This window comes from Kockiozyma suomiensis (genome assembly GCF_038497685.1).
Source record: "Kockiozyma suomiensis strain NRRL Y-17356 unplaced genomic scaffold V2V93scaffold_1, whole genome shotgun sequence".
Taxonomy (NCBI): domain Eukaryota; kingdom Fungi; phylum Ascomycota; class Lipomycetes; order Lipomycetales; family Lipomycetaceae; genus Kockiozyma; species Kockiozyma suomiensis.
This window is the reverse complement of record NW_027117664.1, coordinates 777,787-803,454: the sequence shown is the minus strand read 5'-3', so window position 1 is coordinate 803,454 and position 25,668 is coordinate 777,787. Positions and strand designations below refer to the sequence as shown.

The 25,668-nt window shown below is 42.9% G+C and overlaps 10 protein-coding genes across 10 annotated transcripts; 4 read left to right on the top strand and 6 right to left on the bottom strand.

Annotated features, from left to right (window-relative positions):
- Positions 1 to 16: 16 nt before the first annotated feature.
- V2V93DRAFT_320093 (Alpha/Beta hydrolase protein) lies at positions 17 to 1,828 on the top strand (the record flags this gene model as incomplete). The annotated part of the gene is made up of 3 exons (XM_066907299.1): positions 17 to 232; positions 289 to 562; positions 621 to 1,828. The coding sequence occupies 3 exons, from the start codon at positions 17 to 19 to the stop codon at positions 1,826 to 1,828; spliced, it is 1,698 nt and encodes a 565-aa protein (XP_066768597.1).
- Positions 1,821 to 3,502, bottom strand: V2V93DRAFT_362653 (uncharacterized protein). The gene has a single exon (XM_066908394.1). It carries the CDS (start codon positions 3,307 to 3,309, stop codon positions 2,086 to 2,088), a length of 1,224 nt encoding a protein of 407 aa, XP_066768596.1. The 5' UTR covers positions 3,310 to 3,502; the 3' UTR covers positions 1,821 to 2,085.
- Positions 3,503 to 3,580: 78 nt separating this feature from the next.
- V2V93DRAFT_362652 (LETM1-like protein-domain-containing protein) lies at positions 3,581 to 5,596 on the bottom strand. Its single transcript, XM_066908393.1, has one exon. The coding sequence runs from the start codon at positions 5,507 to 5,509 to the stop codon at positions 3,893 to 3,895; it is 1,617 nt and encodes a 538-aa protein (XP_066768595.1). The 5' UTR covers positions 5,510 to 5,596; the 3' UTR covers positions 3,581 to 3,892.
- A 409-nt stretch (positions 5,597 to 6,005) lies between these two features.
- On the bottom strand, positions 6,006 to 10,369 carry V2V93DRAFT_362651 (Retinoic acid induced 16-like protein-domain-containing protein). The gene is made up of 4 exons (XM_066908392.1): positions 10,013 to 10,369; positions 9,027 to 9,962; positions 8,779 to 8,975; positions 6,006 to 8,719 (listed from the first exon to the last, which is right to left on the bottom strand). The coding sequence occupies exons 1-4, from the start codon at positions 10,109 to 10,111 to the stop codon at positions 6,130 to 6,132; spliced, it is 3,822 nt and encodes a 1,273-aa protein (XP_066768594.1). The 5' UTR covers positions 10,112 to 10,369; the 3' UTR covers positions 6,006 to 6,129.
- A 58-nt stretch (positions 10,370 to 10,427) lies between these two features.
- On the top strand, positions 10,428 to 13,161 carry V2V93DRAFT_330612 (uncharacterized protein). Its single transcript, XM_066907649.1, has 3 exons — positions 10,428 to 11,169; positions 11,222 to 11,331; positions 11,393 to 13,161. The coding sequence occupies exons 1-3, from the start codon at positions 10,648 to 10,650 to the stop codon at positions 12,948 to 12,950; spliced, it is 2,190 nt and encodes a 729-aa protein (XP_066768593.1). The 5' UTR covers positions 10,428 to 10,647; the 3' UTR covers positions 12,951 to 13,161.
- On the bottom strand, positions 13,122 to 16,943 carry V2V93DRAFT_362648 (uncharacterized protein). The gene is made up of 3 exons (XM_066908391.1): positions 15,449 to 16,943; positions 13,468 to 15,389; positions 13,122 to 13,411 (listed from the first exon to the last, which is right to left on the bottom strand). The coding sequence occupies exons 1-3, from the start codon at positions 16,749 to 16,751 to the stop codon at positions 13,205 to 13,207; spliced, it is 3,432 nt and encodes a 1,143-aa protein (XP_066768592.1). The 5' UTR covers positions 16,752 to 16,943; the 3' UTR covers positions 13,122 to 13,204.
- A 178-nt stretch (positions 16,944 to 17,121) lies between these two features.
- On the bottom strand, positions 17,122 to 18,539 carry V2V93DRAFT_362645 (uncharacterized protein). The gene is made up of 4 exons (XM_066908390.1): positions 18,364 to 18,539; positions 17,697 to 18,308; positions 17,571 to 17,639; positions 17,122 to 17,509 (listed from the first exon to the last, which is right to left on the bottom strand). The coding sequence occupies exons 1-4, from the start codon at positions 18,448 to 18,450 to the stop codon at positions 17,300 to 17,302; spliced, it is 978 nt and encodes a 325-aa protein (XP_066768591.1). The 5' UTR covers positions 18,451 to 18,539; the 3' UTR covers positions 17,122 to 17,299.
- A 2,986-nt stretch (positions 18,540 to 21,525) lies between these two features.
- Positions 21,526 to 21,984, bottom strand: V2V93DRAFT_356273 (uncharacterized protein; the record flags this gene model as incomplete). The annotated part of the gene is made up of 1 exon (XM_066908008.1): positions 21,526 to 21,984. One exon carries the CDS (start codon positions 21,982 to 21,984, stop codon positions 21,526 to 21,528), a length of 459 nt encoding a protein of 152 aa, XP_066768590.1.
- A 434-nt stretch (positions 21,985 to 22,418) lies between these two features.
- Positions 22,419 to 22,843, top strand: V2V93DRAFT_389503 (uncharacterized protein; the record flags this gene model as incomplete). Its single annotated transcript, XM_066912362.1, has 3 exons — positions 22,419 to 22,553; positions 22,608 to 22,691; positions 22,766 to 22,843. 3 exons carry the CDS (start codon positions 22,419 to 22,421, stop codon positions 22,841 to 22,843), a joined length of 297 nt encoding a protein of 98 aa, XP_066768589.1.
- A 251-nt stretch (positions 22,844 to 23,094) lies between these two features.
- Positions 23,095 to 25,417, top strand: V2V93DRAFT_17197 (P-loop containing nucleoside triphosphate hydrolase protein). Its single transcript, XM_066906929.1, has 3 exons — positions 23,095 to 24,284; positions 24,340 to 24,458; positions 24,517 to 25,417. Exons 1-3 carry the CDS (start codon positions 23,423 to 23,425, stop codon positions 25,321 to 25,323), a joined length of 1,788 nt encoding a protein of 595 aa, XP_066768588.1. The 5' UTR covers positions 23,095 to 23,422; the 3' UTR covers positions 25,324 to 25,417.
- Positions 25,418 to 25,668: the final 251 nt, after the last annotated feature.

Genomic DNA, 25,668 nt, shown 5'->3' with positions numbered 1-25,668 from the left:
GTATTCACTTCTTAGCATGCTGTTCTCGTGCTTTATTCTCTCATCGTTGTGCCTTGCATTTGTCTCGGCTGCATATACTGAATACGTCAAAGCTCAAACTGCCCCCCGCAGTCAGATCCTCAAGCGGTCGGCATTCGAATTTATAGAGGGGACTTTGCCTATAGTTGACCTTGGCTACGCAAAAGTACAGGCTAACTATTACAATACCGGTCAGGATTTTTACCAGTGGAAGGTACTTTTCTGCTATTCTTGTTGAGTTTATATTTTATACTGAAGTCTTTATTTCAGAATATCCGGTTTGCTGCTCCTCCTGTGGGTGAGAACCGATTGAAAAAACCGCAGCCACCTGTCAACGAGACCGCCGTGAACGACGGCGCTGTTGGTAACCAGTGCCCGCAGCACCTTCCTCCTGAATTTTCTATTGCAAATCCATTTATTTCGCTTTTAATTCCGCAATCCGAGGATTGTCTGTTTCTTGATGTTGCTGTTCCTGGAAAGATTGTCAGAGGAGAGTCTACAGATCCTCTTCCAATTCTTAACTGGATCTTTGGTGGGGGCTTTGGTGTGTGCTATCTTATTTTCCGCTTGGTGATTAACCTATTCTCACACTATTTGTATAGTTTTTGGAGCAAAGGATTTTCCGTATAGCGCCTATCCGCTTTTAAAATCCGCGAATAATGAATTTATTTATGTTGCTGCCAACTATCGCCTTGGAGCTTTGGGCTGGTTGTCAGGACCTACCGTCAACAAGGATGCCGTCGGAAACGCAGGCCTCTGGGACCAGCGAGCTGCTCTGCAGTGGATTCAAGATTATATAGGCTTGTTTGGCGGCGATCCCAACACGGTGACAGTGATGGGCGAGTCTGCAGGCGCTGCATCTATTATTCATCATTTGGTATCCCCCTATCCTGCACTTTTCCACCGTGCGATCTTGCAGAGTCCGGCTTACTTGCCGCAGTATGACTATGGTCATTTGGAAACACAGTATGTCGGATTCAGAAACTACGCCGGATGTACCGAAGGCGGTATTGAATGCTTGCGGGGACTAAGCTCAGATGCCGTGATTGCCGCATCGGCTGACATGATCAAGTTGGCTCCATATGGCACTTTCCAGTTCGGTCCTGCTCGCGATGATGACTATGTTCCTGATATACCTACCAGGCGTCTGAAAGATGGAAACGTTAATTCTGGCGTGCATATTATTGTCAGCCACAACTCGAACGAAGGTTATCTGTTCACGGATCCGGCTATTATCACCAACAGCCAGGCCGATAATCTAATTAAGAAGAATTTTCCAAATGCTACATCTTCCACTTTGGCGATGATTGGTTCCCTGTATCCTGCGCCAGGATTACTCAGTCGTTATCCCTCTACATTCGAACGTGTATCTGGGCTTATTGGCGAATGGATAATTGGATGCAATGTGCGCTACATTGCTGCAAACTATCCTAATACATATATCTATCAGTTTGATGTAGCTCCAGGAATCCACGGCGAGGATATTCTTTTCACTTTCTGGGGCACAGATCTTCTTGATGGTCTTCTCAACGACCATTTCGGCATTGACCTTCCTTCCGGTGAAAACCTCGCAACCGCGGTTCAATCGTATTTAACATCTTTTGCTATTTGTGGCGATCCAAACACTTATCGTCAATCAGGAGGTCTGCCTGCGACAATCAAATTTCAGCAAGCCGGCTCAACGACAGGAAATATGAAGGTCTTGAATATAAATCTTCTTGGCTTTTCTACTCTCAGTAGCGACCCAGATTCGCCTGCAGACCGCTGCGCATTTTGGCAGACTGGAGCGTACGCTGGTCAATCTTGGTGATCAAGTTTCGATATGATGTATTAGTTGATAATGCTGTTTAAATTTATCCCTCTTTTTAATATGTTCTAAATATTCTGTTTTGTCTTTATGTCGATAAAATACTTTGAGTCAGCTATTTATTTCTAATTTTGGAAAAACTTCAAAGAGATTTCGCAAACGAGTACTGATAGTCTGAGATTGCACTCCTCTAGCGATATTATAGAAGCCAAGCAAATTTATCTGTTAATTAATATAAATCTAGAGGCTTTGCACAACAGCTAATGCACTAAATTCAACATGCGCAATCGATATGATGATGCTCGGCTAACCACTGAAGAGTGACGATGAAATTTGCAGTTCTCGATCATACAATTGCGCATTTCGACTTCTTTAATCTTCTCCAGAGCAATACACAGTTCCTTAAATCCAAAATATTTAATGTAACCAGAAGTTACATCAAACGCTGGCGGTTGTCCGTAAGAAACTATTGTCGATAGTAGCGAGACAGTAAATGGATTTTCGTCGTTAAATGCAGTGGCTGGACTGACGGTTGACTCAGACGATGATCCAACAAATTTTATGTTTTGGCACTCGAAGTGTGTCAGTGCCGGACTAAGGTTCATCATGTGGAAAAGTGATTTCATTGGAACAGAAAAAGTAAGGCTCTGGCTCTCATACTGCGGTGTATATGATAGCTTCATGGTCTTTAACCTTGGCATATAACAGTTTTGCGATTTACTGAGTTCGGGCTCATTTGTACTTGAAAAAGAGGTATAGCAACTAGAAAACGTCAATGACTCAAGATTGGGTATATGCAGTTCATTCGAACCGCACAGATTGGAAACAAATTCGTTGAACTCGGCCAATGATAGCGTCAAGTCAACTAAATTAGAGAACTGACAGTAAAAACTTTTTTGTCGTATCGATCGGTTAAGCGAATTATGAGTCCAGAAATCAACGTCTATCAAACTTGAGTTAAAATCATATCCGCAAGTTTTAAGAACAGTCAGGGGCGAGATAGAATGATTTAAAAATGGTAATAGAAGCATTCGATAGCCAGGATCAGGAACACATAATTCTCGCAAGCTCCTGATAAAAGTCGCATGAATTTGCTGAAAACAATATCTTTCGCCTTTGTTGTCATATAAATCGTCCAGTATCTGCCTGTAGCCGATTACGTTGAACATATACAAATTCTCAAGAATAACTCTAATACTATGAGCTTCTGAAGAATCTTTATATTCACAAGCAGGAAATTCGATTCGTCTAATGTAACCCCGAGATAAAATAAGCAATCGAAGTACTTTGGCCACAGAAATCCTCTGTTTATACTGTCGAAAATCCAGTACAGCATAAGCGTTCTTGATATCGCTTTCCAAGTAATAATCAATTTCTGTCCGCCATGCTTTGGAGATTTCCCGCATACGTGTAATTTCTGGATAACTGATATTCAATAACACTTTGCGAAATAATTCCACAGGAAAATGGCTAATCGGATCCATTTGAGGTTTCTGCTTTCAAAAATTCATATCCAGATTTAGAACAGGCGGGTTATAAGTCGCTCTCGATCAATAATAGCATTCTCTCCAAGGATGATATAAAATCGAAGCTGGCCTATATCAATAGTAGGCTTTACTGGGGGTATAAGATTCTAACGCGTCCGATTAGTTAATTAGCAATCCAAATTTGTACAACAAATATCTACATTGTCATTTCAGACCGACATACCTAATCCGTTTTAAGGTTTCAGTTCAATGCAACAAAATCGAAGTACCCCAAAATTTATTACGCTTAATTTGTTTAGCTTGATTTGACATAATATTTATCCAATATTCACAAAATTTTATAGACAATTATAGACAACCAATTATGATAACGAAAGCTGGATGTCTACTTAAAAACATAACACGCATGTATATATATATGAAAATTCGCCGTCAGTAAGAAAGAGTGCGACACCGAACCGTCTTAGTTGACAGTCACAACACAGCTATAACACAGATAAACTCCAATTACTTGAAACTACTTTTTTTTCTTACTCCATGATTTTGTGACCTTAAAACTTCCATATGCTTACCATACAATCTAATTTTTTGATTTTTGCTCAGCTGGCTCCGGTGTCTTTTCCTCAAACGCAACTGGCGCCTTCTCGATAGGCTCGACAAGAACCGCTTCATCTTCAGCGATAGCAGCCAGCTCAGGCAGATTCTCATTCTCATCTATGGACTCATCGTCTTTCACGACGGTTCCTGAAAGAGTGACCTGCTCGTTCTCGCCCTTGATTAGTTCTTCCTGCTCCTTCAAGACCTCAAGACGCTGCTTATTCGTCGCTGTACCTTCGGCATGGTTAACCTCAAGCTCAGCTTCATGGTAAAGTTGATCAGGAATAGAGCTTAGGGTTGATAGCAGCGCATCATAGTGCGAATCAATAGACTCCGCAGATCCATAAGTATACGCAGCAGAGAGAACCAATAGTGTACTGGGAACATTCTGACGCAGTCTGAGATCCAGCCATGTCTGAAGATCCTGACGTAGTCTGGCAGGAGAGACACCATGTGATTTGATTCCTCGGACTTGACAAGCTCCCTGGAGTTCGGGAACCGACAGTGAATCAATGCCTTCGTAGTCGATTGCGCGATCGTCTCGCTTGGTTTGACGCATCCGGCGACGAATTTGGTATCGCAACACCATGTCGGTACCAAAAGTCTGAAGATTCATGTATCGCGACATAGCCACCAGCTGAGGACGAGACAAGTTGTCTAGAACAATATCATCTTTGAACAGTCTGCAGACCTTAAGAAGCTCTTCGCGTGAAGGAGACTCGCCTGAGGTTCGGATCTTCTTAAAGAAATCAGCAAAAAGCTCTCGTTGAGCATTGCTTGATGCGTGAGGAAGAGCAAGACCTGACTCCTTGACTGTGCTACGCAAAAACTTGGAGACCTCCTTACGAGTGTTCCGAAGGCTCTTAACGCGCTTCTCTTTGACCGAGGGAGCCTCGAAGGTCGAAGGAAGAAGGCCAGGGAAGAGTTTCAAAGCAATCGGAAGTAATAATTCTGCAAATGGCACAATCAAAAAGACCGAAAAAGGAACCAGACGAATAAGATCTTGCGTGGTTCGCTCAAGTTGTCGGCTCTCGCGACGAGTAAGTTCGTATCCGGCAGCCATCTTCAAAGCAAGCTTGGAAGAAATTTTGATCTCAACACCGAGTAGCTTGGTACTATCCCATGTGTGACGCACACCATCCTTTATCTTCTGCCACAAGCTGGTCTTGGGCTTCTCCGCGGAAACTGATTTCGTGGTAGCAGCAGCGGTGGCTCCAGTCACCGCAATAGTCGAAGTAGTGTCTACCTCATTGGCCTCGTCCAAAATATTCTTGCTAGCCTTGTCGGCGCTCTTTTCGGCTTTGTATTTGGCAGCGTCTACCTCTTCAAACTCAATGTCGACCTCTGTCTTCTTACCGGCTACCGCGGAACTAGGAGCAGATGGCGGCTGTGGATGGACAGCTGGACGCTGGGACGTCTGCTTGCGCATTGAAGATAGCACATCGATGGGAGGGGTGGATGAGGTCGAGTGAGGTGTTGTCTCAGTAGAGTAGGCCCGCAACAGCATCAGCATCGACGAGGGCGATGCCCTGATGACTCTGGTGCTATAGCGTCCTACTAGGGAGCTGGACGCAGCTGCACGACGCACAGCGACGGACATGGTAGAATTCCTGGTAAGAGGGTCTCGTCAAGACACAAAAGATGTGAAATAAGAGATACCTGCGTTTGTTGATGGATGACAATGGCGTGCGACAGAATATCAGAGGAAAAATAACTTTCGCAGCAATCGGAGTAGCGAATTTTGTGTATTTGCAGTTAAAGCCTTAACTGTCGACCACAACTGCGCAGTCGAAGCTTAAACGGCAACGACAGCTCGATCATTTTCCAAAAGCAGTCGTCGAGGTCCTGGTATCACGAAACGCTTCTTTTCATCCGGAATTAGCCACAGCTTCATTTACACTTGTATTCCATAGACATTGAAAAGATATTGCTTTTTAAGTGCGATTTGAAGCAATCTGCTATCGCTCTGCCTGTCTATGCTTACACAGTCGTCGGAAGTCGGTCATCCGCAAGTAGAAGCCCTAAGCCCATGTTTACCCTAACCTGATATAAATGCCACAGCTTTGGTACGCATTAGCAATGTGTGAATATCTTAATAGTTTATAGCGTTTTGTATTTGCTAGTACCAATTTCTCAAGAATTATCGAACTGTACTATGCTGATATCCAATACCTCATCAAACATAAATCGTCGTAAGATACGTAAAACCCAGCTTATTTTCTACCGACGCGCTCTCCTAGCTTTAGATCTTACCCTCCTCTGCCATCCATAGTCGACTTGGTCAATAAGTGTACTGCGTACTTGAATCAAAGCTGTAAGTTCTTTCACAAATTCTTGATACACTATCACATTTCCCAGTAAATGGGCAACGCTTACATAGCGACTTTTGCCTGTTTCTGGGCCCATGACCTGAATCACAGCGGGAACATATCCGGTATCAGTGACGATATCATCCATTTCGATGCCAGATTTCATTCGGGGCGTCTGGTTTGTTTGTTTATTAGGAGACGGTCCACGTCGTAGCTCTGTAGACTCTTCTTCGGGTTCGACGATTTCGTCTTCTGCAATGTTGTCTATATTTTCGGAATCGGAGTCGGAGACATTATTGAACGTATCTCGAATTTCCTCGCTCAGCTGCACTGGACTCATCTCTTTTGATAGCGCATTTTCATTCTCGCTTCGAGTTCGTTGCAAAATAGGTGACGATGTAACAGGTAGCACTCGTGGAGTCGTGAACGACGATTGCGAACCAGCCGAAAGAGAAAGAGCGTTGGGATTAGGTCCGGACCCACCCACAACGCCAGATCCAGATACTGATCGCTCCATTGGTGACGACATTAAAGACTCAAACGCCTTTAAAGAATCCTGCGATCCAGACCTTTGCAATTTCGGAGGCCTTGTCGGAGTTACAGATGCCGCGCTCGCACTTGTGGCCGCTGCTATATCAGTGTCAATCGTTGGCGTGAAATTGCTGCCAACACCGTATGTTGTTCGAATAGACAACGCACTACTTCGCACTCTGCGATGAGTTCGAACATTGCCGCCCATATGATGCGATGATGTCTCGGGTGGCTCCTCATAAAACTCACTGGCGACAGATTCTGCGCGGCGATGTTGCATACTCACGGCTCGGGTCGATCGATGCAAAGGTGAAGAAAAGAAAGTCGCCGGTAGTGACGGCTTCCGTTGTTGCTGCTGATAAGCTCCAGCTCTCGACAGAACGCCTGATCGAAAGCTTCCTGACGCAGGGCTCGATAACATTGAACGATCAGGCGGAATCGGAGAAGAAGGGAGAGACGAGGATGATAAAAGAAGCTCTTCTGCTCTTCTTTGAGTGTCAATCGGTGAAAGTGTGAAAGTGCTAAAATCACGATCCATATCACAGATTGAGTCCACTGGTGTGAATGATGGACTCGAAAAAGGAACAGCAGCCATATCTGGCAAAGGATCTTCATCCTCTTGAAGCATTTCGCGGCGCTCAGCTAGATGATCATCAAATCCTGGTATTTTAGATCGATACTCTTCCATTTTCTTTGACAGCATCAACAAAACCTCCATGGTAGGTGACAATGCTTTAAATGAGGTCGATTCATATCTATCATCAGGATCTGTACCCCAATATTCATCGTAATCATCGTCTGAGGAGGAATATGACATATCTGACGCGTATCCAACCATAGATTGAAGGACCGCATCATCTCCTTTGTTGCTATACATCAAATCGGCTACTGCGGCTTCATTTCCCAAACAATTTTTGGATGGCCGTGCATGAGAGACAATGACATCGCTTAGTTCGACCAGCATCCATCCTCGAAGTGAAGCCCACCCACAACTCGCCAGTTCAATAAAAACTCTAGTAAGGATCAAATTGATCTCTACACTGTTCGCAAAAAATTGGGATAGCAAACGAAGGAGGCATTTCCAGGTCTGCCCATCACTATTTATCGAATGCAACAAAAGTTTACTGCGGTCTGTCCCATTCATCGACACTGAAGATGATAAGTTCTCTGGAAACCAAGAATGGGACTCGAGTAGCTGTCTACTCTCTTGCAAATATCTTTCATAGCTTTGGCTTTGAATTTCTTCAACTTCCTCCTCGGGTATAAGGCCCATGAAAAATGCCATTTCTTTGGAGTAAACATTGAAAGGCGTGACAGACGGTATAAATGAGTCTGAAATCTTGTTAACGTTAAAAATAGTATCGAGCACGTACGGATAATGCTTTCTAATAAGTGTCGACACCAATCGCAAGGCAGCTCCTACAGTTTGTTGTGACTGGGATTCAAGACTCTCAATTATCAAATCTGCCATATTGAATGTTGCTTTGGTCTGACGACGCGGATAAATTTCATCCTCCTCGGCATCAAGGCCAGGCTTCGAGTTTTTAGACTGATTTCGCTCACTATTGGTCATCAAAGCTGAAAGAATCAAATTGATTATATCGGCCTCTTGTAGTGTATCAAAAATTGTACGTAGATAAGTCATAACAGCAATCATTAGATCGCCACTATTCATATCGGCACTCTCAGCCAGAAAAGGAATTAATAGCTGCTGTAAAAAAAGCGAATCAAACTTTTCCAAAAGAACTGATCTGATCTTCTCAGACTTGCAATGACTTAAGGTATCCTGCCAGAACTCTAGATAAGATACGAACATTTGAAGATGGATTTGATTACTCTCAAGTTCTTCCAAATCTTCTTGCCCCGGAGCAGAATCACCAATAGCAACAGGGGCAAATTTGCGTTCTGACTCTTTGGCCATTGTTACGATTTTTGGTTCGGATAGTGAATGAAAAGCCTTCATCATGTGTCTGTCTCATCAAAAATTAGCTGACGGCAAAAAAGTCGCGTATCAAAATTGTAAGCTTACCGACTAAGTTGGCTATACAGAGCTCCTAGTCCTGAGGCCATCAAAGTTCCAAAATCACTATCAAGAATCCATTTCTCTATCGGAGAGTCTGGAAGCGCGGACTCAACAATAAAAAGAAGTCCCGTGCGAGAAAATTCACCTGAGCTACCCTCATGGTATATGAAATTAAGTAAGAAATAGAACAAAGGAAAATCTCTCTAAATCTCTGTTAAAACTATAAACAATCTAAGTAATCACTTTTGGCGTACCTTCCGCTGATCGGTTTGTAAATCAGTAATAAGACCATCTATGGCCACCGCTGCTTCATCAATGTTCCGTTCTATTGAGTCCTCAAAACCAGTTTGTCGAGAGGATGAGTTATCGCTGCCAACATTTGTATCAATGAAATTTTCTGCATGACTTTGCGATTGTCCCACTGTCACCTCAGGAGGTGTGGTTTTTTTGGGATGGGCTTGAGTCGACGTAACCTCCCCAGAAGACAAGCTCTGTTTTTTTGTCTTCGGAATTTCTAGGGGGTCTTTCTCATGACTCTGGAGAGTATGACTGCCGTGTAATAAACCATCCGATGATGGTCCATCGCCTGTAGAACTAACGTCCTCCTTACTATCATTCGGCAATTCGTAAATGAGCTCTGGAAGATCTTCGTCATCCAAATTATTTCTAGATTCGTTTACCGCGGAAAGATACGTAGACTCTCGACGACTGATCGCACTTTGCGTTGCTATAGATTCTGTTTTGCCTGATAATGACTTCAGATCCTGTAATTCAGATATATCAATCCATTTTATGATGCTTTGAGGTTCTGCCCGTAAACGAGAAGCAACCGAAAAAAGCATCTGCGCGAACTCTTCCTCTAATTCTCTGTCGCCTCGCGCCCTGTCCAGTTCTCGCAAGAAAATATTGATGCTAAGAATCGCTTGATCATTACTCATCAAATCTTCTTCTCCGCTTTTAATCAACACTGAAAATGCAGCCGCAGATTCCTGTATGATTGACGGACCACATAGTTTAGTGATTTCGGCGATCTTAGTGAATACTCCATGATCAAGGGCAAATTGAAGACACAGTCGTCTATTTCCGCTGCGGTCTTCCGCGTTAATGATCTCGGCAATATTATTGATATGTTGTGCAACTTTTGCTTGTGCTTTAGGTCCGCCACCTTCTCTGAGTAATTGCTCGTCGCACTATTTCGTTGTTAGTACTGGTATATGCGCACAAGGTTGACACGCGATACCGTTAACTTAATCCAAGCTTTCTCAATTTCGGCTATTGGGGCCCTTTCTGCTTCCTCTTTCGATTGAGGCCTCTTCCATATATTCCAAAGCGATGACATGCTCAAGCACCTCTTACCGCTCCCCTCCTCGGGGTGCAGAAGGCTGTCCCTTGAAGAATGCTATCGCACTGGTGATAGAATGTATGATTTCTCACTAATCTTTCAAAAAGTCATAGACTCGATTATAAAAGTAACATAAATAAATATCTAGAGCTATTCAAATCAGACCAGCCTATAATTGAATCAAATCAAAAATTTATTAGGTAAATAGAGTCGAAATAAACTGGGACTGGGGACGTTTTACGAATTCGGTCCTACGCGCCCTTGTAATTTAATAAGCTTCGGCGCTGACGCCAGATGAGGTTACAACAGCCACCGCTACTGTGTCTGCATCAATTCTTCAACTACTGCAACCGTATTCTCTACGCTCAGCGCTCAGATTTTAGCACTATTTAGTACAAATTCATTTATAAATACTATGCTGATTGGTGGTTGTTAGCTTTTGATCAGAATCTGGAGGGTAATTGACCGTTGTTAGCTGACCGGTATCGAGACTAGCGAGTTGACACAACAGGTCATAGCTAATTGCAGACGAGATGCCGCCTATGGATCCAAATCGGGCGGGATTGTTGGTGTTTTTGTTGATTATTATGTTACTTACACCTGAATCAGCCTCGCCTGGTCAACGTCTCGCATTTCAGGAGTTTCTGAAGGCACAAAAGAGTCGACGAGACGTTATGCTAAACTCGACTTTTGACGAAGGACCGGTCGATCTTGAAGGAATCAGCAACCCCCCTATCCCGTATGAGATCCAGAGTATTGCTACGGAGCTATGGGACTCCCAACTTCCAGAGCCGGACAGTGAAGACGAGATCTCATTTTATCACAATATAACTGGTCTCATGCGTGGAGAATGGAATTCAGTCGATATGGGGTTAAGTCCTGTTGAGTTACCTCGCTCCAGCGAATACCTTCAGAGACAAGCGCAATTAGATAACACCACCGGGACTGTAATGTGGGAATCATCGGCGGACAATCGTAATATCACAGAGAGCGAAGGCATTATGACGTTTGACATTAGTGAAAGTAGATCATCGGGCTCGATCCAATTGATTGAAGTATGATATACATCATGATGGGTGATTTTGAAAATTACTAATTGGGTTTTAGGCAAATCTGAACATACAAGACAAGCAGGGAAAAAACGGTCATGATATTCCTTTAAGAGGAATTCATTTTGTGGAGACAGGCAACATAGTAATGACTACTACTTCCAGAAAGTAAGCTTACTTTTCTTATTTATATCACCCAATTGATTTCTTGTGCTAATGACAGCTGCAGATTTGCTGGAATTTTTAGTATACCGTTCTTGACGCTGACAGAGGATCGATTCAATCAGTCCTTTACTCCATTCGTTTTTGAAATCAACAACACAATTGCCGAATTGGAGGCTATATATCAGCATGACATTAACCCATCATTTAATGGTCCGACTGGGTCAACTGATAGCTGTGAATATATTGTTTACTTACAGGTTCATGCGAGTCCATTGTCGCCCATTGATATGGAATTGATAGAAGGTGAGCTTCGATTTCCAAGGGGTCAACCTCATAAAGAAATTCCAAAAATATCTTTATCCTCGATGGTGTATTCTCCAAACTGTGGTATACTTCTTGAAAGCCGCTCTAGTGTGGGAGAGAAGATAGAACGATTCTGGATTCGCGCTGGTCACGCTGCTCAAGTAGCAGGGATTTTGACCCTCATCGAAATTTGGCTTTTGATGCGACAGATGAATGACACCAATACTCCGTCGACTGTGTCTAAACTGAGCTTTTGGACTATTGGCCTGATGTCTCTTGTCGATGGATATCTTTGCATGGGCTATTTGGCTGCTGCCATATTCATGGAATCTACCTTCTTACCGTTTATGACAGTGGCTTTTCTGTCATTTCTATTAGTGTCAGTTTTTGGAATGCGATATTTGATTCTAATTTATCGAATTCAAAGGCCAGAGAATCATAATGCCGCTGCTGCTGCGACCACTGCACCAACGACAGATGGTTTACCGTTACCCGCTACTGCCACCCCGCAAACTGACCAAGCCAACATGGGAACTGCTAATAACGGCAATGACGATGGTAGAAGTGATGTTAGCCTATTATATTCGAGATTCTACTTTATTCTTCTAGGTGTCATTTTTCTAACTTTGAATGCTTCAACTTGGCAGAGGCCATACAGACGAGTATTCCAGCGTTCTCTCTTTTTGATTGTGAATTCATACTGGGTGCCGCAAATTTACCGTAATGTTATGCGCGGATGCCGGAGAGCTTATAAATGGGAATTCGTTCTGGGAATGAGTTTAATCCGATTAGTTCCTATGTTCTATCTCTATTTATTTGATGGCAACATTATTTTTCATGAAGTTGAACCTATTTGGGCTATGATCATATCTGGCTGGGTATGGTTACAGATATGCGTTTTAGTATCTCAAGAAGTCCTCGGCCCTCGCTTTTTCGTACCTGGAAACTTATTACCTTCTGCGTATGACTATCATCCACCGTTATCAATTCCGGATCTCGAAAGTCGGGCTGCTGTAGGCGATGATCAGCCAACGGTATCAACAGATAGGGAGGGAGGGGTTGTAGTAATGGGACCGACTGACTGTGCTATCTGCATGCAACAAATTGAGCTTCCAAGAGAACTTTTCGCTCAAGTTGAGCACAACGAGGACAGTATTGCTGGCACATCAACTGCAGGCTCGTCTGCCACTGCACTTTTAGCAAGACGCAATTACATGGTTACACCTTGTCGTCACATTTTCCATACTCAATGTCTCGAATCATGGATGAGATTTAAGTTGCAGTGTCCGACATGTAGGAATGCATTGCCTCCTTTATAAGTGCTCTATGGGTAAAATATAGTGACTTGGTGGTTTGCATATGTATGGGTGGGCGTAGCGTCAATTTTTGGAGCTTGATTTGGGTCTCGGTTTCGATATTTTTTTGTGAGTTTCCGGCGCGGAATAAAACGCATTCATGCTTGTTTAAGAGCTGGTTGTAATTATTAGTATCATAGATCTGTTTAACAATATATTTCCAATTGAAGAAACATGGAATTAGAGAAGTGAAGTATATTATACAATGAACCCAACTCTCAATCACAGTTATAATGCACTCCGAGACCGTTGTCTGTCAACGTCCTCTTCCATAGATATTTAGCGAGCCCTGTCATCACAAATTCAAAGTCATCCGGTAGCGTTACTCGTTGCAAGTTGGAGGACATAATTGGGAATCCAATAAACTGGTCGGCGGCTGTTGCTGCAGGCCTAACATTTGCAAAGTCTTCGTCGACATCAGACCTCTAGATTTGGTATTAGTGAGATAACGTTTATGAAGAGATCTTTAGATTATACTTACCATGGGAACCTCTAACAGAGTGTGAGAATGGCTATCCCAAATATCCACAGCAGACATCAAGTCATACCCAGACGAAAGCAATGCAACATCGGATTGTAATGCACTTGAGTCAAAATTTCCTAAGCGTACAGGTTCAATTCCGCCCTCATCTGTTGAGACGTCATCTGTTTGACCATATGTGTTGGAAAAATCCTCTGTTCCGAAATTGAACCTTAAAAGATCTTCTCTAAATGTATTCTCACTGATAACTCGCATCTTTCTGTGCTCGTTCATATCAATCTGACTAGAACGCTCCAAGACCCAATTCAAGCCTTTACGGTCATCGCCAATAGCCATTTGACACCAAAACTGTAAGATTGCCAGCGATTGTCTTAGATCACAATTAGCATTCTGAATTGTGGCTCGTACATCTGGTTTTCTTAGAAGATGTCCCTCCGATAACGCAATAGACCACGCTATGTCAACTAGAAGGTCAACTCTAGAATGCCTAAATTGCAGCAAACACCCAGGATTCGACTCTAGTAAATCAGTAGGTATGTATCGTTCATCTGTACATGTCAGAACAACAGGACGTTTGGACGTCTCAATGAATTTAATTAGCGTTGGCCAGAAAGATTTGTCGCATTCAAAAACGACATCCACATCTTCCAATAGTAGAAAGCTTCGTTGATGTGAAAACGACTGATTATCAGATTGCGACGAAGATCCAGATAAACTATCCGTTTCTTCAAAAGACTCTCCATCTCGCACAACTTTTCGATGCACCAAATTCGATTGGCTCATTTCCCCAACCTGATCTAAAATCTCTTTGCCATTTCGCCTCTGACCAGCATTGATTTCAAAAACAAAATAGTTTAATTCTTTAGCAGAAGCATAAACGGTCGAAGTCTTGAAGCTGGAAGGTGGGCCACATAAAATGATCACGTTCGAGTTACGACTGGGACGATTCTGCTTGGCTCGTAGTCTGGAACATTGTTTTTGACCCTTGTTAGAATATTTTCGACGCTTTGATCTGCGTCTTCGACGGCGCTTAAATCCAGCGCTTATTATGCCAGTATCGCTATCGTCCTCTGTTACTTCGCTCTCTACCAACAAATCGTTTGACGTTGACACGGGTATTGATGAACCGGTGTCAGTATTTGCATGCTCCTCAGACTTGTCGGTCCTGTAATCTTCCTCGTCGGAAGAAATAGGATCAATTTCGTAGTCTAGAGCAGCGGACTCGCTATCTGAAAAACAAATGAATCCCTCTAAATCATTCAGCTTACTCTTTTCCCGCTCAATCATCCTTCGCTTACTAATAGTGTGTGTCTTGCTTCTATCTGCATACTCCATTCTAATGTGAAGCCATTTGCGAAATATCAAAGCACTGTCGTCACTAACTGCAATATGCTCAGCACAGATTGGAGCATAACTCGAACTCCATAGCCTGTCTTCGTATTCAGATTTGTCAAATGCAGTCGGTTTAGGGAGGCGTTCTTTGTAAAGATATTGCAGATATGAGTTGCCGGCAAGGTTCACATGATTTTGAGCAAGTTGTAGAACAGCATGGCAATTCAGGACGTGTCTAGTGGGAAGCTGAAGGGTCTCACATAGGCTTAGTTGGGTTAAAACGTCAATATCTAATCGACATAAAATATTGTCATTTGGTGGAACATGAATTTCGCGCGTTTTTTTCTTTCTGTGCAATGTGGATGATGTGAAAGGAGTCTTAGTTTTTGTCAAGCTAACCACATCTCGATCACCTCTAACGTGCTGATTTTCAAAAGTGGGCCAAGCAGCTACTTTCTGATTTGCCGGGGCCCACGCGGTAGCTGATAACAGAGTAAATGGCGACGAAACGTTTGCGTCAATCGTAGGCGCAGCAGATTTATCTGTGTCATAAGCCGGAAACTCGCTACTGTCAACGGACTTTTGTTTCCCTACATATAACATGTTATATCAATATCAGCATGTTGGCAACTGCAAAGAAGAACTTTACCTGTCAGAAAAAAAGGATGAACCGGTTTATTTGACTTTGGGAGCGATGTAGATCGCATGATTGGAACGCTGGTCAAATCTATCACAGAGGTAAAAGTACTCGAAGTCTCTCTAGACATTGGCTCCGTTTCAGAGGCAGCAATCTCATTTATCTGTCCCTTTTCAGCCGGCTCCGATTTCTTTACTTCAGACTTTTTCTTCATGAAAAAAGGATGGATCGGCTTTGCGGGCTTTGTAGATGTTTTAGATGAATTGTTCGCAATCGGAGTAGGCATGGTTGGACCACCATCTTCATCAGATCTAGGAGGTGTAGGCGGAGATAAACTGTCATCGATAGCGTTAATGGCCACCTCAGATTCTGCTAGTGAAGTTGGCTCGTTTGTTTTATCAGTGCTCTTCGCACATTTGCTGCTTGGGTGCTCTCGACGATGGCCAGGGACTGTGAAAGACAAAGGGGAAGTGTGAGGAGTAGATAGCGCGTCTGGCACATCTGTAAACTTCCGTAAGAACTTTGGAGATATTTTCAACTTCACAATTCGTGTACAGTCTAATGATAGCGGAATTTCACTTTTCGCAGCATGCGTCAAGCTACCTGCTTTCGTTTCTGGAGTTGATGGTCCGTTACTTGCTTTCCAAATTTTATATAGAGTATTTTCCCCGCTCCCTAGACTAGGTCGCTTAGTGCGCTTTCCAGAAGGATTCAAGCTATTGCTCTCATCATTTGCGGTCAAGGAACTCTTTTTCTTGGTCCGTTTTCCTCGTTGTATAGGACGACCTTTATTACCTGCAGTATCTGGTTTTGATTCAACCAGATTGACAGATTTCGCTTCTTCATCTGATTCATCAGTGCCTGAGGACACCGGGTCATCCGTGAGTTCGTTCGGCACAAGTTCCTCATCATCACGAGTGAGTCGTACTGGCAACTTTACTATTCTTGAAAGAGGAACATTGGTACCAGATATTGGCGAGGTATCATCTGCTTTGCCAGCGCGTAATGTGTTGTTCTCATCACCATCACAATATGGTTCAGCTTTCGCAAGATCAAAGCTTGCGTTAGCCGAGCTTGAATTATTGTCATTTTCAATGCCTCCGGTGATCTGGGAGTCGGAAGCGGGCTGAGACCGGAACGCGTCTCCCGGTACGATGGCGCAAGACCTTCGTCCCGGCCGCGACTTTGACTCAACAGAAGACGCAGCTGCCGATAACACATTGGCACCAAATCCCTGAACAAACATGCCCAAGCCGCGTTGTTGCTTAACTGCCTTCTCTGGACGCTTACTGTCGGCATCAAGATTTGAGTCCATTGGATATCGCGCCGGATAGAACTCGCGAGCAGCGACTCGACTGGTAATTCTGTGCCTGTCGTGGGTCGCAACTAGTAAAACTCAAGGCCAAGTAGTTAGGCACCAAAGCGCAACAATGACACCTGCACTTTCAACGAATCATGTAAGAAATTCGTGATACGGAGTAGATGTTGGATTTCCGGTAAGCTTTACTATACGCTACTAACAGCAAAAGCGCGTCGGCGCGTCGACGCGTTAAAAGTATCACGAGCCCCTTACAATCCGCCCACTCGTCTTTGCCTCTCAACTACAGCTGCTGTCTGCCTTAGATTGACCTATATATGTATTCAGAACTTATAACGTCTCCAGAATACGTTTACTCTCTATCAAAGATGATAAACCCTCTAGTTTATATTAACATAAAGCTAATCCACACTGAAGTTAAGATACTAGCATTTTCAATTTCCACCCACAGTCTAAATTTAATTACATATTATCCCATTACCACCGCAAACGCCATTCCTCTCATGCCTCCATACAACTGCTAAGCTAGCATATCTCTGAGTCATCTACAGATACGATTCCACGCTCTCGTCTAGCATCTCCCACAAGCGCGCCCCGATTCCACGCGACAATAGGCCTTCCCTCACGCTAGCCTTTGGCGTTCCAAATCGTCCCCAAGGGACTATATAGCTGCCATTTTGATCTTTTTCGATATTTGAGAATCCTGCAAAAAGTTCGGTGTAAGCACCATATTTGGGATGGTACGAGAAGAGATTCTATAATCAAGATAAATGAGCATATGCTAAATGGCATCCATAAAAAAAATAAAATACACACTCCTAGTCGTTGCAGCCACTTGGGTCGATTCTCTTGCATGCCAGTTACCAAATGGCCCGGATTGAGAGCCTGAATCAACTAATTTAGCATAGCAAAGCTTGGCATTACAGCAACGAATGTACTCACCAAACTAACGATCTGATCACCTGCTCGCCTTCCAAACTCGTTCGCTAATATAATTGCAGCAACTTTACTCTGTCCATAGCATGTCATCTGGTTCGCAGTACCATTAGCGTAATTCACATCGTCCCAGTTGATTCCGTCTGCGCCAGGGCTGAAGAGATTGGCGTCTGATGCAACCCAAATGGTTCTAACCTGGCCCCAGCCGTTACTGTCATGGTCATTCGCCATTTTAGCCGTAGATATCAACAGATCAGTGAGTAAGGCGTTAAGTAAAAAATGAGCCACAACATTTGTGCCCCAGTGTAATTCAAAACCCTGTACGGTATTTGTAATAGTTGGATGGCCCATTACACCAGCATTATACCAAACCGAATCTAAATGATCAACTTCTGATATCAGTTTCTTCGCCGCTAAAGCGACAGTAGGTAAATCCATCTGATCCATTTTCATTATTCGCAGCTCGCCATTACTCGATCCGTCAGCAGTAATATATTTGACAGCATCATCAAACCGGGTCTCGGACCGAGTACCGAGATAAAGAGTAGCATTTTTAGCGTATAGTATTTTCGCAAGTTCACGTCCGACGCCGTAAGATCCACCAGTAATCAAGTATATCTTAAGTGAAAGAGTTAGAGGAGCAGATGGAGCAGAGCATCCACATAATTTATACTTTTCCTGATAGATCCGGAACGTTGTTCTCAGTAAATTGGGGCTTCGGAGGAGCTACTTCGGTAATACTTTGCCACAAGACGTCCATTCTCACAAATTCGAGGGCTCAAGCTTGAGGAAGAATAATCTGCCTAATAATCTATATTTGCTGTGATGAGAGGACAAAGTATTGAAGGCAGCCATCTCTTGATACCCCTGAGTTTACAACTCAATTGAGTTTATGCTCCTTTTGAGAATCTAAAAGATCTTTACAGACAGTGGCAAACATCGAATCGTTGATAGGCTTTTGCAGCAATTGCATGATTGAGAGTCTTCTCAAATAATAGTGTCGATGTTTGGCAGTATTAGGCCGAGTACCTCAGAAAATTGCTTGTTGCTTGGCTGTGTCTTATGCTGTGCGCCTTTCTGCTTGGCTACGTTCCTTTTGTTGTACTGGTTCTAGAGTAGTCAATTGCAGTCATATATTCCAGTCATTTTACTTCACTATCAAGCATCTGCGGCAACCAACTCTATAAACGAGTCTAAAATTTGAGGCTGCTGTATTGCCCATACTCTGACGTCCAGATTCCTGAAGTCATCCACTGCACTTGCAGCTGAAGTACCTATCTTCTACACTCTGACTCTGTATTGCATTCATTTTAACCGAGGTATGCTATTTTTGCAAAATGATTTAATAGTGTTGGATTTATGTAACTTGTACATTCCCTGCTATATGGCATAGTAGGATGTCAATAACCTGGCTGGGAGAGGTTTCAGACAGCTCTTGCGAAACTGAAAGCTGGATGGTTGCTGAGACTATGATGGAGTAATAATACAAGGCTTTTTTTTCTACTCTCTTCTCATTTCGCCTTTTGCTATCTGTAGTAGAATTACCAACTCTTCTGCTCTGTCTTCTACTAGTTCATATGTTTGTCAGTTGACCGGGAAGTATCCAACGCTAGTGCTGTATGGATGGCAGGCACCAAGCATTACTGAGCAGGACAATGTATCAATTGGGCGTCATGAGATTTCCAGTCGAGAAGATAGTCTTCTGGTATAGCAAATGATAGAGAAGCATAGGTAGGTCAATATCTCCTCGAAATTGGGAATTTCCAGCGAAAGTTGGGGGTCAAAAGAAAGCAAAAATCTGATGAAGAGAAAAATGATAAGCGGGATCAGGGAAATTTGCGGTGGAATTCCAGCACACAGACAGCTGACGCGTCAGATGCTTTGCTTGTGCGAGTCTGTCCTCACGCGTCAGTCTGTGAATTACGCACATAAACAATGCCACCCCGCATTTGTTTTACTCATATCTTTGAATGTGTCTCGACCTATGTTGAATAGACGTGTTTTTACGCGTTTCTGGGTAGTATTTGACAATTTGATTCCAATAAAACAAGAACGACGCGATTCGGACATCGTTATGCCACTGACGGATCAAAACGGGAATAAGGGCAACAGCTTAATATTCACATGTAGCGTGCTCTGGCTTACCATGGCCCTTTTGGAGTTATATAGCCCCCCTCGCCCCCATTCTCTTCAACCTCCTGTGCTCCTCTCGCGGAAGCTCAAAGACTAGTTCGTAGAAACTGAGCTGTCTCTCTTGCCTTTTATCAAGTACTACAATTGATTCGAAGATTCAGATATGTGCATGCAAACAACTAAGCACTATCTAGTTGATATTCTGGTTGATCACAGGCATGGTATACCGTGATTCGCCTCTATCTGTTAGTTGAATGGTGCAGTGGCTATGGAAGTATCAGACTAACTGCTAGAAATTCCGTATCTTGTCAAAAGGAGTATGTACTTCTTCTGCTTCGTCTGGAGTCTCCATTCAGCAGACCTTGAGGTCTACGCTCGCTAGGAAAATCTCGATAGACTCATCTTGTGTCATTTTTGCTTTTTTTCGCCCCTGGTCTATACTTCCTCGGCTCTCTTCCTTCTCCTTAAAAGAATGCCGGTTCTGTATATTATTCTGCTGTGACTGACAAACCTTGCTCACTCTCTGCAACTATAAGAGAGTCGTCCTATCAATAAGTATGTCATTACAACATTACAAGACCTTTGGGCGCCACGAGATCTGGGGGAGTGGGCACACTTCACTATGATACCTGGCAGTACGTGACACTGTCCTTCTGTCTTGTTCTGCTCTTTTCCGTTGCGTTCTGTTCTGTTCTGTTCTGTTCTGTTCTGTTCTGTTCTGTTCTGTTCTGTTCTGTTCTGTTCTGTTCTGTTCTGTTCTGTTCTGTTCTGTTCTGCTTACTCTAACTGAAACCCTGAAACCTTACTATACTCTGACCTATTATGACTCGAGAAGGTGACAGGAATAGCAGAATGCATCTGTCGAATCCCGGTGAGTATTGATAAAGCCCTGAAAGTCAGAGAAGATGAAAGAAGATTGGCATTGCTATATCCCGGAGGCCACTGCATGTTATATAGTTTTGATTTTAGCGAAGGCAAGATAGGAAGTTATATGATAGAGCGAGTGCAGGTATTATATATTAGACGGGTGAGGGAAGATATAAGAGCAATTCAGGCTTTCAGTCTATATTAGTATACTAGTTTAGAATAATATATAGTGGATTGTTTTATTAATCTTACTTCCTTCGTAGATATACGCAATCAGTTGCCTAGCTTTACCGAGTCTAAATTGACACTGCTGCTAAGGGAGTAGTCCGTAAAACATGCTCAAGCAAAGGAATAATGATGCAGCTTTTATTTTAAATGCTGGGTAAGCACTTCACCCTTTTGTACTCCGCTATGACAATGACCTGTGCCTATTTCAAATTGTACACCAATAAACTATTCCAAAATGAGAAATCTTCAATTGAAAGAATTTCTTTCACAAAAACGCCTTCAATATGTACCAAATGTTCAAAATTATATACAGAGAAATGCATAATGCCGAATGTATGTCTTACGAGACGTTAAATTCTCGTTAGTATTGTGCGGCCAGTTCATCAGTTACTCTCTTGATAAATTGCGCTGATATTGGCTAGTATTTATCTGCTGAGGAAATAGTGCTCTTTGTTCAGCCTGGCGCGCGCGTGCTAATTGTAAATGCCAATTTTTGGTCTGAAATTAAATGAACGGGAAACTGATACTAATATTCATAATTCTCAGGCAAAGCTCCCTTTCCAAGAGAGGCTTTGAAAATTATTGTGCGCACAGGAATTGCAGCTATCTATTCGTATTCAACAGAGATGCACTTTCCGTTGATTTCTCCGGCCTGTGTAGGACACCGACGATAGGAGTGTCCTTTAGACAAACAGTAGTCACACTCTGGAGCTTCAGGGCATGCCACTCGTTTATGGCCAACTCTTCGACAATATCTGCACCATTTTGGTGCTGCAATGACTTCAACTAGACAATCAATTAAAATACCATCTTTTGGGCTGCGGGCAGTGATTATTTTTGGAGGTAATTGCTGAGCGATCGAGAGAGCTAATAGGACTTGAATGGAGGGTTGGCATATAACAGCTTTCGATGTTTCCCATAGCAAAAAAGAGCTGTATAAAACTGTTCCGTAGTGACTCAATATAGAGGTAATGTGAGAATCGCCAATGCTCAGGTTTGAATCGACGTCGTTTACTTGCAGTAGAACGACGATTACGTTCTCTGCGGGCTCAGATGAAATACCCATGTCAAACAATGTATTTGAAAACCCTCTAATTCTTAGTGAAAAACAAAGTGTCGGAATAAGGAATTTTGAACAGTAAAAGGAATTGCAAAAAATCAAATAATTGAGATTTTTAAAAATTACGATAATTTGATTCTGTGCGCAAAATCACCCTAACCTGAATTCGTTGCCTGCTTTACAGCTTTGGCCTCGCTCAAATTTATCCCTCTTGAATCTATTCTTCAGAACCACGATCAGCAAGATATTTATAATCGGGTGTTATTTAACTCAAGGTACTCTTTTATTTAACAGGTATAAGCTTATCGCTCAATTGTAGTTTGGCTGGTCATTGCAGATCGGTCAATCGTGATGTTCTTTTTGCTAATTTTTGATAGTTTACATCATCAACTTTCGCAACACCGGTTCGTAAACGGTATTTAATAAATAATAGCAGTAAAATGGCCGACGTTACAACAGCAGATCAATTGGATGACTCTGTAGTATCAGAACCTCTTGATCTAGTACGGTTATCATTGAGCGAGCGAGTGTTTGTGAAACTAAAAGGAGACCGCGAAATTCGTGGTACACTGCATGTCAGTGTCGATTACGTACTATCTTGCAATGATGAATGCTAAATGAATGCATAGGGATATGACTCGCATTGTAACTTGGTGCTATCAGAAGTTGAGGAGACAGTATATGTCATGGACGACGATTCCGATGTGCTAAAGGTATACATTGATTTCAATTTCGTGGAGGAGCGGTAAATGACTCTGTACAGCTAGCTAACATATTTTATACCTAGACCATCAAAAAGCAAAGCGAGATGCTGTTTGTTCGTGGTGATGCAGTTGTCCTGATAAGTCCACCGCAACGTACATAGAAGTCAAAAAAAAAACAATTCAGATTATATTTTATGGGATCGTGCATTAACAATTTAACATTTGTCCAGTCTCATCTTGGAAAACAAAAAGTTCATGATATGCATCAGGAATTCGAGGTAGTTATGAATATATGTATCTTGCTAAAACAATGCATTATTTTGCTTTTGTACGTCGTGCGCCGGATTTCAAAGACATAGTCAGTTGTCTAATACCCACTACCGATCGGCGCTTTTTTATTTGTTCGGAAAGCTAGCGTATATGTAAAATTATGACTGATTTATCGGTCAACCTTGACGGACACAGTAATTTTTCGTCGATACAGTCATCTCTATTCGTGAGTAATTATCACAGAACTATGGCATACTGGGAAAAGGAGTAATGGGACCCATAATAATTTGAGAGTCACCTTTGGTCCCAGCTTAAAACAGAGCTCATCTCCCAACCTTTCGTCATCTCAATACACCCGAAGCGGTTTCCAAGATCACGATATTGCTGATTATGAATGCTTCTTCAAATAGCGCTAGCGCACCGACAGATTTGTTTAAAATTATAATATAGGGCACTTAATTCACGTAATAATGCCAACACTCAGTGAGTTCTCCGACTACGTCCACACACTATCGACCGAATCGTCAAAGGCCTCCGGATCTACATCTACGGCCAAACTCGTTTCCAGCAATAAAACGCAAAACAGCAATTCGTCAATACAGGCTGAACTTGATGTGCTTGGATCATTGTCTTTGTCTGATAAACCTGCTACTGCCAAGAACGAGCCTCATATCTCGTTCATAACGTGTCTCCTCACCGCAACTGATAACGAAGGGAATACAAACCAGGCCATATCAACTTTGAGAAATCTTTTAGAAGATGGTCGGGGAGAATGCTTAGTAAAGCTTGATCAGGATCCTGTGGATCCGAGTATAAAACGTCAGTTGTCATCAGCTGATTATGATACTGCTTTGATGAATCTCAAGGCTCTCTGCGCACGGCCACTGCTAGACTGCGCGATAACAGAACTGTATGCGGCGCAAGACGCTAAAAGTGATGAAAAATCCGGTGAAGTTCTGATCCGGGAGAGGAATCTTTCTGTGTCTGACTTATTAGAAATCAGAATCGCCGTGGTCGGTAACGTTGATGCCGGCAAATCTACATTATTAGGGGTTTTAACCAAAGGCGGACTTGATGATGGACGAGGCAAAGCCCGCGTAAATCTTTTTCGGCACAAGCATGAGATTGAATCTGGACGGACATCTAGTGTGGGAATGGAGATTATGGGATTTGACGCCGAGGGCAAAGTTGTTGGCGCTAATGACGGAACTAGAAAGGCATCTTGGAAGGAGATTGTGAGTGGGAGCAGGAAAGTTATTACGTTTATCGATTTAGCAGGGCATGAGAAATACTTGAAGACTACAGTATTTGGTCTCATGGGAGGTTCTCCAGGTACGTAGATCAATCATTACTACAGAGTAATGGTCTACTGACTAGCATTGAGCAGACTATGTTATGCTCATGGTTGGTGCAAATGCAGGAATGATAGGAATGGCTCGGGAGCATCTCGGGGTTGCGTTAGCTCTCAGCATTCCAGTTTTTATCTGCATCACGAAGATTGATATGGCAAGTTTGCATTTTCTACTATTTTCTATCTTTTTCTAATGAGAATGGATGATGATAGTGCCCGGAGAATATCCTACAAGAAACATTGACTCAACTTTCTAAAATAATTCGGTCGGCAGGCTGTCGAAAGATGCCTCGTTTCGTGAAATCTCTCCGCGATGTAGCTGAAGCGTCCACAAATTTTGCTTCGCAACGAATATGTCCAATATTCCAAATATCGAGCGTCACAGGTGAAGGTCTTGATTTAGTGCGTATGTTTGTTAACCTTCTTCAGTTTCATGGTCAGTTCGATAGAAGTGGGCCGTTTGAATTTGAAATTAATGATACGTTTTCTGTTCCTTTTGTTGGGACCGTTGTCTCGGGAATTATTGCGAGCGGGAGCGTCAAGACAGGGGACAACGTGTACTTAGGTCCTGACTCTCTCGGTCAATTTTCTCTGTCATCGATTCGTTCTATTGAGCGCAAACGGCAACCGGTAGAAGCTGCTCACGCGGGACAATCCGTCTCGTTCGCCATGAAGAAAATACGAAGGCGCGACGCCCGCAAAGGAATGGTAGTACTTGCTGCAGCAAAAGATGAGCCACCGCCGAAATGCGTGAGAGAGTTCATGGCTGAAGTTTTGATTTTGCAGCATGCTACTACAATCAAGACTCGTTATCAGGCAATGTTGCATGTTGGCGCAGTTGCTCAGACTTGCACAATCGTTGGCCTTGACCGGCCTTACATCAGAACTGGGGATCGGGCCATGGTAAAATTCAGGTTTATGCTGAGACCGGAATATATCAAACCTGGTCAGAAAATTCTATTTAGGGAGGGGCGGACTCGGGGCTTGGGAGTGGTTAGGGAGGTGTTTTATGGGTTTTGATTGATGGTCGTTTTCTGCTAAAAAGACCTTATACAATATAACATATATTAAGCATTACAGAACTAGAAATTTATTTGATTTGCACTTTTAGCTTGATTAGAAGATTCTTACTATAACTGAGTTGATAAAGTACAAACCACCTAAGATAATTAGGTTGTCTAGAAAAAATCCATTTGACGCGTTCCGAGCGCGTCCATCAAAGTCCCATCCCTTGGTTCAGATTATGCTCACGCGTCTTTCTCGATCAAGAGCCCATCTCTACAGACACCTCTTTCTCTCAGTTCACTCCAACCAATTCACAATGACTAGCCCTAACGAGCCTATCTCCAAAAAACCCAAGACTGA

Coding starts and splice junctions, on each gene's coding strand:
- V2V93DRAFT_362651 (XM_066908392.1), bottom strand. CDS start 10,111: ATGTCATCGCTTTGGAATATATGGAAGAGGCCTCAATCGAAAGAGGAA. Junction 8,976..9,026: donor TACAAACCGATCAGCGGAAG/GTACGCCAAAAG, acceptor ACAGAGATTTAG/AGAGATTTTCCTTTGTTCTA. Junction 8,720..8,778: donor CTGTATAGCCAACTTAGTCG/GTAAGCTTACAA, acceptor TTGATGAGACAG/ACACATGATGAAGGCTTTTC.
- V2V93DRAFT_362648 (XM_066908391.1), bottom strand. CDS start 16,751: ATGGACTCAAATCTTGATGCCGACAGTAAGCGTCCAGAGAAGGCAGTT. Junction 15,390..15,448: donor TCATCCTTTTTTTCTGACAG/GTAAAGTTCTTC, acceptor TGTTATATGTAG/GGAAACAAAAGTCCGTTGAC. Junction 13,412..13,467: donor CTCTGTTAGAGGTTCCCATG/GTAAGTATAATC, acceptor TACCAAATCTAG/AGGTCTGATGTCGACGAAGA.
- V2V93DRAFT_362645 (XM_066908390.1), bottom strand. CDS start 18,450: ATGGACGTCTTGTGGCAAAGTATTACCGAAGTAGCTCCTCCGAAGCCC. Junction 18,309..18,363: donor TTCCGGATCTATCAGGAAAA/GTATAAATTATG, acceptor CTTTCACTTAAG/ATATACTTGATTACTGGTGG. Junction 17,640..17,696: donor GTGATCAGATCGTTAGTTTG/GTGAGTACATTC, acceptor TAGTTGATTCAG/GCTCTCAATCCGGGCCATTT.
- V2V93DRAFT_17197 (XM_066906929.1), top strand. CDS start 23,423: ATGCCAACACTCAGTGAGTTCTCCGACTACGTCCACACACTATCGACC. Junction 24,285..24,339: donor TCTCATGGGAGGTTCTCCAG/GTACGTAGATCA, acceptor AGCATTGAGCAG/ACTATGTTATGCTCATGGTT. Junction 24,459..24,516: donor GCATCACGAAGATTGATATG/GCAAGTTTGCAT, acceptor GGATGATGATAG/TGCCCGGAGAATATCCTACA.
- V2V93DRAFT_362653 (XM_066908394.1), bottom strand. CDS start 3,309: ATGGATCCGATTAGCCATTTTCCTGTGGAATTATTTCGCAAAGTGTTA.
- V2V93DRAFT_362652 (XM_066908393.1), bottom strand. CDS start 5,509: ATGTCCGTCGCTGTGCGTCGTGCAGCTGCGTCCAGCTCCCTAGTAGGA.
- V2V93DRAFT_330612 (XM_066907649.1), top strand. CDS start 10,648: ATGCCGCCTATGGATCCAAATCGGGCGGGATTGTTGGTGTTTTTGTTG. Junction 11,170..11,221: donor GCTCGATCCAATTGATTGAA/GTATGATATACA, acceptor ATTGGGTTTTAG/GCAAATCTGAACATACAAGA. Junction 11,332..11,392: donor ATGACTACTACTTCCAGAAA/GTAAGCTTACTT, acceptor TGACAGCTGCAG/ATTTGCTGGAATTTTTAGTA.